The 14435-nt window shown below is 43.0% G+C and overlaps 1 protein-coding gene across 4 annotated transcripts in view; it reads left to right on the top strand.

Annotated features, from left to right (window-relative positions):
• LOC127573493 (sentrin-specific protease 2-like) overlaps positions 1 to 12294 on the top strand; it is a 56467-nt gene extending 44173 nt beyond the window's left edge. For all 4 annotated transcript variants that reach the window (XM_052021793.1, XM_052021786.1, XM_052021777.1 and 1 more), the window contains 4 exons: positions 1880 to 1959; positions 5217 to 5301; positions 9496 to 9591; positions 11606 to 12294. In XM_052021793.1, the coding sequence (XP_051877753.1) occupies positions 1880 to 1959; positions 5217 to 5301; positions 9496 to 9591; positions 11606 to 11668 (324 nt within the window). In that variant the 3' untranslated portion in view covers positions 11669 to 12294. The remainder of the gene's footprint in view (positions 1 to 1879; positions 1960 to 5216; positions 5302 to 9495; positions 9592 to 11605) is intronic.
• Positions 12295 to 14435: the final 2141 nt, after the last annotated feature.

The raw sequence follows: 14435 nt of genomic DNA, 5'->3' as shown, positions 1-14435 counted from the left end.
GCTTGGACGGGTACTTGCATAGGAAAGGCGTAGAGGGGTATGGGCCTTATGCGAGCAAATAGAATTAGCTTAGATAGACAACATAGTCAGCATGGACAAGATGGGCCAAAACTGCTCATTTCTGTGCAGTATGTTTCTATGATTCAAATATAATGTGGTGGTTAAGGGATTAAGCATGCTGGTATACAGGATGTATAAACAGACAGCCTTATCTATTGACTGCAGGTCATTCTCCAGGGGTCCCTACTGGAACATCCAAGTGTGAGGATGTTAAGCGAGGATAGGATCAACTCTGTCCATTTAAAATCCAGTTGGAATTTTATATGGGCAGAAATATGGAAAAAAGGGTGTTGTGTAAAAAAAAATGTTACTCATACAAATCATTCCTGGGGATGTTGTCAACATTTTAGGTTGTGGCTATTTGTGCACGTGAGTATTTTCCATGGTGCCTTGTTGGTTTTCACACAGTCAGTGTAGATTCCATTTAGATAAAAGAACAAGTTGCCGCTCATCAAAACATTTGTCAATGAGGAATTTATAGTACTGATATTTGAAGTTCACTAGCACTCGCTGTCATTCAAATGAAAATCAAAAAAATATTGATGCTGGAAATCTGAAATTAAAACTAAAATGCTGAAAACACTCAGCAGATCAGGCAGCATCAGTGGTAAGAGAAACAGGGTTAACATTTCAGGTCAAAGAACCTTTGTCGAAACTGCAAAAGAGAGAAAAGCAAGTTAGTTTGAAGTTGCAGAGAAGGTAGGGAAGAGATAAGACAAGAGAAAATTTCTGATAGAATGAGGCTGGGTTTACCGTGGGGACATGTTGTTGATGAAGCCATCTAGTTGATTTCATAATGAGGACAGTTAGAGAGAAAGAGAGAGAAGCACAAAAAGAACATAAAAGCTGTGAAATGTCAAGCTTTAGGAACTGATCAGCTAGTGGAGAGAGGAAAAACTGAGTGAATATTACAGCTAGATGACCTACAGCAGGATTAGACAGTTCAGATACAAACAAAAGAATCAAAATATCCAAAGGTTTTGAATCCAGAGAGCTGTAACGTGCCCAGATAAGATGCTGCTCCTCAAGCTTACACTGAGCAATGTTATAGCATTGCAGGAGGCCACAGACCAACAGGCCACCGTGGGATTGGGATAGAGAATTAAAGTGGCAAGCAGCAGGAAGCTCAGGGTCACCCTTGTGAACTGAATTGAGGTGTTCTGCAAAGAAATCACCCAAAGGGTACTTAGTTTCTCCATTATAGAGGAGACTACTTTGTGAGCACTGAATGCAGTACACCAGCTTGGAAGAAGTGCATGCGAATTACTGCTTCACCTGAAAGGACTATTTGGGTCCTTGGATAGTGGGAAGGGAAGAGGGAAATGGCACTCCCTTTTAACTCTTGTTTGAAAAGACATTGTGGTCTGCTACTTAGATCAGGCAAATTCTTTATATGTGATTGGGCATTTGTCTCAGAGCACAGCAGGAAGTTGATGTGTCTTAAAACTGTAGACGGAACCTGCAACTATTAGTGAACAAAATACCTCACTGAATGGATTATTTGTTCCTCTTGTATTGCATGTGGATATTGTTTTTGTGACTGAATTATGCCATGAAACAGGAGTGAATTTTTAAATACATTGGGAATGGTACAATGTAATTCCATACATGCACAAAAATATGTGGATATTAACAAAAAGCTGTCGAAATTTGTAGCACTCTAACCCACTCTGCCACTCCACACCTTCACCTAAAGTCAGAAAAATTGGGCAGGTAATTGAGGCAGGATGTGTTTCTGACCTTGGTAACTGAAAGCTGTAGCATTGAGTTGATAATGTGCAATACAGTATAAAGTTAAAACAGAAATGTTTATTAACAGGTTGCAGATTTAAGAAAAAAGATAATCCTTTACCTTGATTCCATGGGTCAGTGGAATGACGATGTGTGCTGGACACTGCTGTAAGTATCCCCACTTTCGTTGTGTTCTATTCCCTTCAATCAAATCAGCGTTCAGATACTGGAGAGCTTGTTTAAAGACATCTAGGAAGTTATGCTGTAAATAAAAATTTGCAAATGGTGTTTGGGAATAAATGAATGGTGCTGAAATAGTTTAGATTCTGAGAAAAGGGATCCTGGTAGATTTGATAGAACAGTACAGGAACAGGCCCTTTGGCCCACGATGTCTGTGCCTATGCATAATGCCAAATTAAAATAATCCTTCCTGCCTGCACATGATCCATATCTCTCCATTCTCTGTATATTCATGTGCCAATCTAAAAGCCTCTTAAACACCACTATCATATCTGCTTCCACTACCACCCCTAGCAGTGGGTTCCAGGCACCTACCACTCTCTGTATGGGGGGAGAAGAAACTTGCCCTGCACATCCCCTATAAACTTTCCCCCTCACATTAAAGCTATGTCCTCTAATATTCGACATTTCAATCCTGGGGGAAAAGGATTCTGACTGTCTACCCTATCTATGCCTCTCATAATTTTATAAACTTCTTTCTGGTCACCCCTCAGCCTCCGATGCGCCAGAGAAAACAACCCAAGTTTGTCCAACCTCTCCTTATAGCTAATACACTCTAATTCAGGCAGCACCCTGGTAAACCTCTTCTGCACTGTCTCCAAAGCTTCCACATCCTGTAATGGGGCAACCAGAACTGCACCCACAACTGTGCGGCCTAATCAAAGTTTTACACAACTGCAACATAACTTCCTGACTCTTATACTCTATGCCCCTAGCAATGAAAGCAAGCTCTCGATAAGAGCTTTTAGATCTTGATAAATACAGAACAGCAACAAAACTGAGGTGCATTCATATTATAATAATAAATGGGTGAGCTATTCAGTCAACCCACAAAGCCTTGCTCCCAATACAATATTCACTTGCCCATTAAATGATTCTTGGTCTTTTTCCTCCTGTATGCATCATTCCAAGACCAATTCCATGTAGTGAAAGCAATAGTGACAACTCAGTTGGTTTGAGTGGAATCTAACTAACAGCACGGAATAGGGAAAACCCAGATTAAATATCCAGCCTGTGCAGAGCTAACCTGTGGTATAATTAGTCTCAGTTCTGATTCCTGACAATTATCCAACAGCGTCTGTTACAAGTACAGGTCCTCCCAAGGTTACGGCAGGGTTCTGTTCCTGTGAACTGTTCATAACCCAAAGTTTGCAAGTGAGAAGTGCAGCCACGAACTGAGTTCTCACATGGCAAAAGATGCCTGCAGTCCCATAGCAGCTGGTAAGTCCATCCTGCCAGTCTCCAAAACACTTGTTCATATAGTGTATTTGGGCTGTTCATAAGTCAGGTATTACTAAGCTGGGGAGGACCTGTAATAAGGACCAATTACATTTATAGGTGTTGTCTGCAGCCAACGAGCCTCTGAGCCTAAGTCCAGCCAGGAAGAATACCAAACACCAAGTGACTGCTTGGTGTCCAAGCAAGAATTGGAGCCTAGACAAGAGAATGAACACAAGTAAATAAGAGCAGTGGGCCATCTGCCTGCCCTCTATTCAGTATAATCATGGCTGATCCACCCCGGCCTTAACTCTTCCTTTATGCCAGATCCCCATAGCCCTCAATTCCCCAATCTTTCAAAAGTTTTTCTACTTCTACTTTAAATACTTCTGCCCTCCACAACTCTCTGAGGTAGAGAATTCCAGAGATTCACTACTCTCTGTGAGAAGAAATGCCCACACATGTCGGTTTTAAATGACCAGCCCATTATTTTGAAACTCTGCCCCTTTGTTTGAGACTCTTCCACTTTTGTGAAAATATCTCATCGTCTACCCAACAAACAAGGTGCTCAAGGAACTCAGTGGGTCAGGCAGCATCTGGGGAGGGAAATGGACAGTCGAAGTTTCAGATTGGGTCTCAACCCGAAATGTCAACTCTGCATTTCCCTCCATAGATGCTGCCTGACCCACTGAGTTCCTCCACTGTCTTGTGTATTGCTCCAGATTCCAACACCTGCAGTCTCCTGTGTCTCAACATCTACCTATCATTGCCCCCTTATGATCTTGTATGTTTGAATAAGGTCACCCCTCATTCTTTTAAATTCCAAAGAGTATGGATCTAACCTGTTTAGGTTATCTTCATAGCAAAATCCTCTCATCCCAGGAATGAAGCTGGTGAATCTCTTTTGGATTGCCTCCAAAGCTACTAAATCCTCTCTTAGAGAAGAGGAGCAAAACTGTGTACAAAAATACTTGTGCGGCCTCAACAACATGCTGTATAGTTGTAACAAAACTTTCCTATTTCTAAGGGTGGCACGGTAGTGAGGTGGTTAGTGCAACACTATTACAGTGCCAGAGTGTTCTCCCTGTGTCTGCATGGGTTTCCTGGGGGTGCTCCAGTTTCCTCCCACATTCCAAAGATGGAAATTCTGGAAGAGTGGTGACACTTGTGGGCTGCCCCCAGCATATTCTCAGTAACACAAAAAGACATATTTCACTGTATGTTTCGATATACATGTGACTAATAAATATCTTATATCCAACCCCTTTGCAATAAAGGCCAATGTGCCATTTGCTTTCTTCATAACTTGCTGCACCTGCCTGTTAACTTTTTGTGATTCATGCACAAGGACACCTAGATCTCTCCGTACTTCACTCATTTGCAGTCTCTCTCCACTTAGACAGTAATCTCTCTTTTGATTCCTCCTACCAAAGTGCATGACCTCACACTTTCCCACATTCAGCTCTATTGGCCAAGTCACTCAACCTATCTATACCCTGATGCAGTTACAAAATCCTCATCACAACATGCCCTTCCACCATGTTTTGATTTGGATAATAATCAGGAATCAGAACTCTGACTCAGCAGCCTATAGCTCAGAGTGCACTGTGATTAATTGTACCTCAAGTTGATTCTGCAGATTGGATGTTGAATCTGGGTCTTTCCTACCCTTTACTGTTGTTGCATTCCACTCAAATCGACTGAACTGAGAATGAAAAGGTGACTGGTAGAAGTGAGGAGGGTGAGAAATTGTTTCAGTACAAGAGGAAAGAAATGCATCTTCACACATGTACTCTGCTCTTGGAACAGGGGTAGACCTGGAGGCCGCTGCTTCTTCACTTGTGGTTTCTCTGTTTGATTATCTCACAGGTATCAATGACCATGCAATGATGTTCTTGTGTTCAGTTCTGGCTGTGCACTGTTATATATTAATAAATTCCTTCTCTTTTTTCCCTATTTGATTTTAGACAATACTTGCAGGAAGAAAGCAGGAACAAAAAAGGCCATCAGTTGGATTCCTCCAAGTGGGTTCTCCGCAGCATGAGATCTCATGTAATTACCAGCATCCTTTACTGTCACGTATTTCATACTAGACTGACAGAAGATCCAGTCGCTTTTGAAAAAGTAAAAACGAGTCTTTGGACATGCTTCAGACTCAGGCTTGATTCCCTGTCTGTGGCATGAGCAGTTTGAGCACTAAACATGGAATTTCAGAACGCATCCTTTGGAAATGTGGGCAAATTAAATTTGATACAACCATGTCGGAGTTGTTAAGACAGATTGACTAAAAGGTTTTAATGAGCATTTTAAAAGGAGGAAGATGGAGAAGCTTAGAGAAATAATTCCAGAGCTCAGGACTTGGAAGTTTTAGGTTCAGCTGCATAAACTCATAGAATCATACAGCATTCACAGGTGAGGCAGCGCTTCACCTGTGAATCTGAATGTCATTTATTGCATCCGGTGCTCCCGGTGCGGCCTCCTCGACATCAATGAGACCCGACGCAGATTGGGTGACTGCTTTGCCGAGCACCTTCGCTCCGTCCACCACAAAACCAGGATCTCCCGGTGGCCAGCCACTTTCCGTACTGACATATCTATCCATGGCCTCCTCTACTGCCACTTTAAGGCCAGACACAGGGTGGAGGAGCAACACCTCAGTTTCCGTCTTGGTATTCTCCAACCTGACAGCATCAACATTGATTTGTCTAACTTCCGGTAACCTCTTCCCTCTGTTTTCCCCCTCCCCCCCCCCTTCTGTTTTCCTTCATTCCCCTGGCCCCCTTACCCCTTCTCTTTCACTTCTCTGCTCTCATGACCTGCCCATCACCTCCTTCTGGTTCCCTGCCTCTTTCCCTTTATTCCATGGTCTACTGTCCTCTCCGATCTGATTCCTTCTTCTCTTGCCCTTCGCCCCTTCCACCTATCACCTCCCAGCTTCTCACATCATTCCCTTTTATCCCCCTCCCCCAACTTTCTTCCCCTCTCACCTGGACTCATTTATCACCTGCCAGCTCGTGCTTCGATATAGAGGAGCAGATTGGCAGGCAGTGTTTGCAGAGAAGCAAAAATAACAGGGTTGTTATAATGGGAGACTTCAACTTCCCAAATATAGACTGGAACATGCTTAGTGCCAAAGGTTTAGATGGGACAGAATTTGTTAAATGTGTCCAGGAGGGATTCCTGACGCAGTATGTCAACAGGCCGACTAGAGGGAATGCCATGCTAGATCTAGTTTTAGGAAATGAACCGGGACAGGTGAAGGATCTATTGGTGGGTGAGCATTTGGGGGACAGTGACCATTGCTCCATAACCTTTAAAATTGTCATGGACAGGGACAGGTGCACAGAGGACAAGAAGATATTTAATTGGGGAAGGGCAAACTATGAGGCTATAAGGAGAGAACTTGGGAGTGTAAAGTGGGATGTCCTTTTTGAAGGGAAATGTACCATGGAGATGTGGTCGATGTTCAGGGATCTTATGCAGGATGTTAGGGATAAATATGTCCCGGTGAGGCAGAGAAGGAATGGCAGGGTGAAGGAAGGTGATGAGAGAGGTGGAACGACTAGTTAGGGAGAAGAAGATAGCATACATAAGGTATAAGCAGCAAGGTTCAGACAGGGCCTGTGAGGAATGTAGAGTAGCGAGGAAGGAACTTAAGAAAGGGCTGAGGAGAGCTAGAAGGGGACATGAAAAGGCGTTGGCTAAGGAAAATCCCAAGGCCTTTTTCACGTACGTGAAGGGTAGGAGGATGGCTAGGGTAAAGGTAGGTCCGATTAAAGACAAAGGTGGGTGAATGTGCCTGGAAGCGGTGGAAGTGGGAGGAGTTCTCAATGAATACTTCTCTTCAGTATTCACCAAGGAGAGGGGTCTTAATGACGCGGAAGGGAGTGCTGGTAAGGGTAATGTTCTCGAGGTTGTAGATATCAAGAGAGAGGATGTGTTGAAGTTGTTAAGTAATATCAAGACAGATAAATCTCCGGGGCCTGACGGGATATTCCCCAGGCTGCTTTGAGAGGCGAGAGAGGAGATTGTTGAACCGCTGGTAAGGATCTTTGAGTCCTCGTTGTCCACGGGGATGGTGCCAGAGGATTGGAGGGTGGCGAATATTGTCCCCTTGTTCAAAAAAGGTAGTAGGGGTAGTCCAGGGAATTGCAGACCGGTGGGTAAGCTGTTAGAAAGGATTCTAAGGGATAGGATCTATGAACACCTGGAGAATCGTGGACTGATTAGGGACAGCCAGCATGGCTTTGTGAAGGGAAGATCTTGCCTCACAAGCCTGATAGAGTTCTTTGAAGAGGTGACCAGGAAGATTGATGAGGGTAGTGCAGTGGATGTGGTCTATATGGATTTTAGTAAGGCGTTTGATAAGATTCCTCATGGTAGGCTTCTTCAGAAGGTCAGAGGCCAAGGGATCCAGGGAAGCTTGGCTGTGTGGATTAGGAATTGGCTTGCCTGTAGAAAGCAGAGGGTTGTGGTGGAAGGAGTGCCCTCGGATTGGAGGGCAGTGACTAGTGGTGTCCCGCAGGGATTGGTTCTGGGACCTCTACTTCTTGTGATATTTATAGATGACTTAGATGAGAGGGTGGAAGGCTAGGTTAGTAAGTTTGCGGACGACACTAAGATCGGCAGTGTTGTGGATAGTGTGGAGGGCTGTCAGAACTTACAGAGGGATATTGATAGGATGCAGAGCTGGGTTGACAAGTGGCAGATGGAGTTCAAGCCGGAGAAGTGTGAGGTGGTCCACTTTGGAAGGACAAACTCCAGGGCAGAGTACAAGGTAAATGGCAAGGTCCTTGGCAGTGTAGAGGAGCAGAGGGATCTGGGGGTTCATATTCACAGTTCACTGAAAGTTGCCTCACAGGTGGATAGAGCAGTTAAGAAGGCCTATGGAATGTTAGCTTTCATAAGTCGTGGGATTGAGTTTAAGAGCCGCGAAGTGATGATGCAGCTTTACAAAACTCTAGTTAGACCACACTTAGAGTACTGTGTTCAGTTCTGGTCGCCACATTATAGGAAAGATGTGGAGGCGTTGGAGAGAGTGCAGAGGAGATTTACCAGGATGCTGCCTGGATTAGACCGTATGGAATATGAGCACAGGCTTAAGGTGCTAAGGCTCTATTCACTGGAAAGGAGGGGGATGAGAGGAGACATGATAGAGGTATATAAAATATTGAGAGGAATAGATAGAGTAGACAGCCAGCGCCTCCTTCCCAGCGCACCAATGCTCAAGACGAGAGGGCATGGCTTTAAGGTTATGGGTGGGAGGTTCAGGGGAGATGTCAGGGGGAGGTTTTTCACCCAGAGAGTGGTTGGTACATGGAATGCACTGCCTGGGGTGGTGGTGGAGGCAGATACATTGGACAGGTTCAAGAGTTTATTCGATAGGCACATGGAGGATTGTGAGATAGAGGGATATGCGGGAGGAAAGGATTGTGTGAGGGTGGTTTGATGGACAGCACAACATGGTGGGCTGAAGGGCCTGTTTTGTGCTGTATGGTTCTATGGTTCTCCCCCTCCCCCCACCTTTTTATTCTGGCTTCTTCTGCCCTTTTCCTCTACAATCCTGATGAAGGGTCTCGACCCAAAATGTCTACTATTTATTTCCCTCCATAAATGTTGCCTGACCTGCTAGGTTCCTACAGCATTTTGTGTGTGTTGCAGCATGAAAATAGCTCCTTTAACCCACTATGTCTCTTCTTGAATCCCCATCAACTCCACCCTACTCCCCGCCCACCCCACACACATTCTCCTGCCACCTTCTTACAATAGCGGCAATTTACAGCAGTCAATTAACCTACCAATCTGTATGCCTTTGGCATGTGGGAGGAAACCAGAGCATCCATGGGAAATCCATGTGGTCATAAGGTGAATGTCCAAACTCCACAGAGAAGGCACCCAAGGTCAGGATCGAACTCTGGTCTCTGGAGCTTTGAGGCAGCAGCATTAACTGCCACATCACTGTGCTGCCCCTAACTAGGAGGGTGATCAGGAAACCGGAATTGGAGCAGCCTAGATATCTCAGAATGTTATAAAGTTGGAGGCAGTTGCAGCAGTAAACAAAGCAATCTTGTTTAAATACTCATGAAATTTAAATTCTGTACGACAAGCAGGACAGGGGGTGAGGAAAATTTGAGTTTTCACAAAATGCAAAATGAGTGTATTGAACTTGCCAGAAAAAAAGGAAATGTCCTTTTTGATCACTTTTAACAGAAGCAGTTCAATTTTGGCTTCCTTCTATACTTACAGGAGGTTCCACAGCAGCTGAATGGAAGTGACTGTGGGGTATTTGTGTGTAAATATGCTGATTACATTGCAAGAGATGAACAGATTACTTTCACCCAGGTAAGAAATGATTCTTTTAAAACATCAAATTTTCTGTTTATCAAGGCTTGGGTGCTGGGGATTAGAATAGTTCCCACTTGGGAATTGGTATCCAAGTCAGATATGGCAGGACATGATAGAGCCCCCTCCATTCACAACAACCTAATCCCTACTGCCCCTGGGAGATGACTCTTTTACACCAGCTATACTGTGGTCTTACTGAATGGGGATGACAGGGTCCCTTTAATTCCATTAAGTACTAGGCTATATTCTTTGAAAAATGACAAAATAAAGGAAACTAGCAAATAAAGGAACCTTTTATCTCAAATTTGAACCTACAGCATACCCTGACATCACAGAAAGTAGCTGTTCATCACGTTAGGACTACACAGGCTCTTTCAATCATCAGTCCTGTTCCTTTGCTCTTTCCCCAAGTCCCTACATTTTTCACCTTCAATTATGTAGCTAGTCACTTTTGAATATGACTGAAGAATCCACCCTATCACTCTGTCGTTTCAAATATTAACTGCTGCTTGCTGAACTGAATTTTTCCTCATGACTCCTCTACTTACACCCTATAGCCATTGGAAAAGGTGCCCGACTCCCAACAGAAAGCTGTAATGATTGGTTGGGAGAATTAGCAATCTTGATTCTTAGTAGAAGAGCAAAAGAAAATAACGGATAATTTAACGCACATTAGTAAGCCACGGGTAAACTAAATAAAGAATTCTAAGAATAGCAGGTGTACAAACTAAAAACAAACAATAGAAACAGGAACAAGCCATTCAGTTCTTTCAGCCTGTTCTACCATTTAATATGGGCATAGCTCTGTATTGGAACCATTACCAAATCCCTGCTCTCTCACAGTACCCCTTAATGCTTTCTTCCACTGTTACTGCAGTGCAAATGCCTGACCTTATGCTTCTGGGATAAGTTGCATTATTAAATTACAAGAACTTTTACATCTTAGCCAAGTGTGCTACTTGTGACCTGAGTCTGTTTGATAAGGCAGCATAGAGGGAAGTTTACTGTGCATCTAACCTATAAGGTTTTCAACTGGGTTGCAAAATGTGAAAGACAATATCAAACAACAATTTTAAGCAGAAGTGTAGTTATTAAGTAAAGCCCAAATAGGAGATTCCAGAGGTTCAGCACTCTCCAAGAAATTCCTGTGCACCTCAGTTTTAAATGATCTTCCCCTGTAACTCTGGCCCCTCGTTAAGTTTCTCCCACAAAACGAAATATCTCATCTGCCACATCATGTTCTTTAGGATCCTCTGTGTTACAATCAGATCACCCCCATCCCCCTCATTCTTCCGAGTTCCAGATAAGAGATCAAATGTTTTCAGACATTCAAGATAGGACAACCATCTTATCCCAGGAAATAGCCTTGTGAATCTCTAGTACGTGTGTTGTATTTCTTTATTCTCCCAAATTGTGAGAAGTCCTCCGTCTTGCTATTCTGGGTTTATCCTTGCATTTTTCTTGCAGAGAAAAAAAAATTCTTGGCCTTCATGGTAGGTACAGCTCTGTAATTAGATAGTACTGTAGTTTCATGCTGGTAGGTACAGTTGTAGTGGGTTTGGATTCATCAATGTGTAACATTGGCATGTGGAGCAGCTGGGGACAGTAAATGCTTGGTTAATCAGCACTTTCCATTAACTGCTCCCCTTATGTGTTCCCAGCAGCTCCCTCTGAAAAGCCAGTTATTGGAGTGTGCCTGGTTGTAAAATGCCAGTGGGGGAGGGAGGCTGGGATACCACAGAAGGAACAGCAGGCCACTTCTTGTTTAACCTGCACCTGTTAAATCTGGATAAGTGGGCATGTACTGTAACTATCCTTCACAGGGAGGATTATTGAGATTCTGAATTAAATTTACAAGCAAAATATTACAGAGCCTTAATGTGTAGTGGGTTAAACATGATTTTTAGGTTTTAGTATTTTTAAAATCCGCTAAGTAAGGCCTCTGAAGCATATTCGCTGTTGAATATAATTTCAACTTGTTTACTTTGGGGTTCTTTGTTGCTTCTTCCAGCATGATATTCCCTACTTCAGGATGAAAATGGTTTGGGAGATCCTCCACAAGAAGTTACTGTGATTTTTGGGGTGTTGACAGGCATAACACAGGAAGTAATGTCTTGTGTTCACTGTGCTGGCCTTTGCATGGCTGAAGTGTGCCAACTACTGGGCTCTTCTGGGAACCTGGGGATTTTATCCATGGCGAGAACCACCATGGTAGCATTATCCTCACCCTCTCCTCATTGATGTTTTGTGAGAATTTGAAGATGTGGAAGATAACAGGAGTAAGTATAAACTAGACATCTAGCTCAGCTTTTATTGTCCGAAAAGCCAAATCTGGTGTGGTTACTGACTTCTGCGCAAATGTATGGTAGAGAACTCTGTCTCACTAATGCACCCAACAGCAATAAGAAGAGTGTTCTAAGGGCTTCTTGTACTCCTGCCCTTCCAAAACAGCATGTGTAGGTTGTGATGCCAGCAGCTAATGCAGTCAATGAAGGAATCTTCCTTTTTTTTGGGACACATGAAGCAAAATTGTTGCCATTTCAGGGACTGGCTAATGTTGCCATAGTATATTCCTTCGGATATTACAACTGCATCTCTCTAGAATCCAATAGACTCGTAAATCCTTTGGGTACTGTTCCAATGTGTTGTGTTGAAACTGAGATTTATAACTGCATTTAATAAAGTTCATTTCTGACGTTACGTTGTCATTCAGTTGTGTTGATATTGTGTGTGTGTGTGTGTGTGTGTGTGTGTGTGTGTATACAAGTTCATCCAAACTCTGCTATGCATATTCATACTCACTCCACATCTCCTCCACCCTTCATCCTAATGTCAGTGAACTGCACTGGCACTTTGGGTGTAATTTAGTCTGTAGTTCTTACCTTACCCTCTTTCCCCCCCCCACCCCCACACACACACACACACACACACACACAATCTATTTCCTGATGCCAGTGATTTGAGCAGTCCCTTGATATCAAGGAATGTTTTCTTCCATTACGGTTCTGTGAGTTTTGAGATGGTTGATGAGGCCAAAGTGGGAACCATAGGCCCTGCCTTTGATGGGACAGGTATGTGATTTGGGAGGTGGCATGTTCCTTCTACCTTTTATACTGGACTTTTTATATTTTTCCAACAAACAAACACTATGTTCCCAAGTAATCCCAAATGCTCCTCCTCCATCTTGAGTGGTCGGGGCCTATACTTCAAAACATGGTGAAGAGCTATGTAAATGGAATTTTGTTTGTTTCTCACCCTTCATACCTGCACCCTCCTTCAGCCCTGCAACACCACTCCCACCTTCTCTTGGTCCTACAGCCTTACATTGTGTTCATCCCAATTTCATGGCATCATTGACAGCATGACATCAGTTCTCATATCATTCTATCCTGGGATCTCTTTCCTCTTCCCTTTAAGATTCACCTCAAATCTCTGATCAAATTTTTGTTTACCTGTCCTAATGTATCCAAAGATGGCTTAGTGTGGTATTGTGCATAGAAGTACTCGGATGAACTGCCTTTTGGCTGAAGGAGGTCCAATATGCTAATCAGGGATTTGGATCCACCAATACTATTCAATGGTACGATTATCAGTTCAAAAATTACTACCATGTGTAACTGAGGCTACACTAATGACTAATAATGCTGTTGGGGAAGATGTCTTCATCCCTCGGATACTAATTATCAACCTTTTCAATTCGAACAACTTCACTCCCCTGTTCAACTTATGTTGCCATGAGCATTAACAAGATACTGGGACAACACTAAGAGTTGTTGGCCTTAATCTCAAAATTCATTGCTTTTCCCATGGTTAGCTGTATGTTGGTTGCTGCAGTACTGGAGATAAAAATAATTTGTACCTGTTACACCAGATTCAGAAAAAAACATAGTGTATTCTGAAGCACTTCAATATTGAAATCAAGTAAATTTATCCATTGCACACAGGAACATATGTACTCAAAGAGAGCTACATTAAATGTAATTTTTGTATGCATATTTATTTTAAGTGTATGTTTTTATTGGTAACTTTAGTTAAACTGCATAATTTTAACCCCCATTATGTTATTCATGGAATAATTATATATTTAAGTTAGATTTTATTTCATTTAATACTACCTTCCATACTATCAACAATTCCACCAATCTTCATGTCATCCATAACACATAGGAGCAGAATTAGGCCATTCAGCCCATTGAGTCTGCTCTGCCATTCGATCATGGCTGATTTATTTTTCCCCCTCAATCCCATTCTCTTGTCTTCTCCCTGTAACCTTTGACACCCTTACTAATCAAGAACCTATTGACCTCCACTTTAAATATATGCAAAAGACTTGTCCTCGACAGCCATCTGTGGCAATGAATTCCACAAATTCACCACCCTCTGGCTAAAGAAATTCCTCCTCATCTCTGTTCTAAAGGGACATCCTTCTTATTCTGAGGCTGTGCCCTCTGGTCCTAGACTCCCCCCAATACTGGAAACATCCTCTCCATGTACACTCTATCCAGGCCTTTCAATATTTGGTATCTTTCAATCCTTCTAAACTCCAGTGAGTACAGGCCCAGAACCATCAAATGCTTCTCATACATTAACCCTTTCATTCTCGGGATCATTCTTGTAAACCTCCTCTGGACCTTTTCCAACGCCAGCACATCCTTCCTTAGATATGGGGCCCAAAACTGCTCACAATACTGCAAATGTGGTCTGACCAATGCGTTATAAAGCCTCAGCATTACATTCTAGTTCTCTTGAAATGAATGCTAACATTGCATTTGCCTTCCTTACTACTGACTCAACCTGCAAGTTAACCCTTAGGGAATCCTGCATTAGGACTCCCAGGTCCC

The sequence above is a fragment of the Pristis pectinata genome, chromosome 1 (genome assembly GCF_009764475.1).
Source record: "Pristis pectinata isolate sPriPec2 chromosome 1, sPriPec2.1.pri, whole genome shotgun sequence".
NCBI lineage: Eukaryota > Metazoa > Chordata > Chondrichthyes > Rhinopristiformes > Pristidae > Pristis > Pristis pectinata.
The sequence above is the reverse complement of the archived record's forward strand: the minus strand, read 5'-3'. Positions and strand labels throughout refer to the sequence as shown.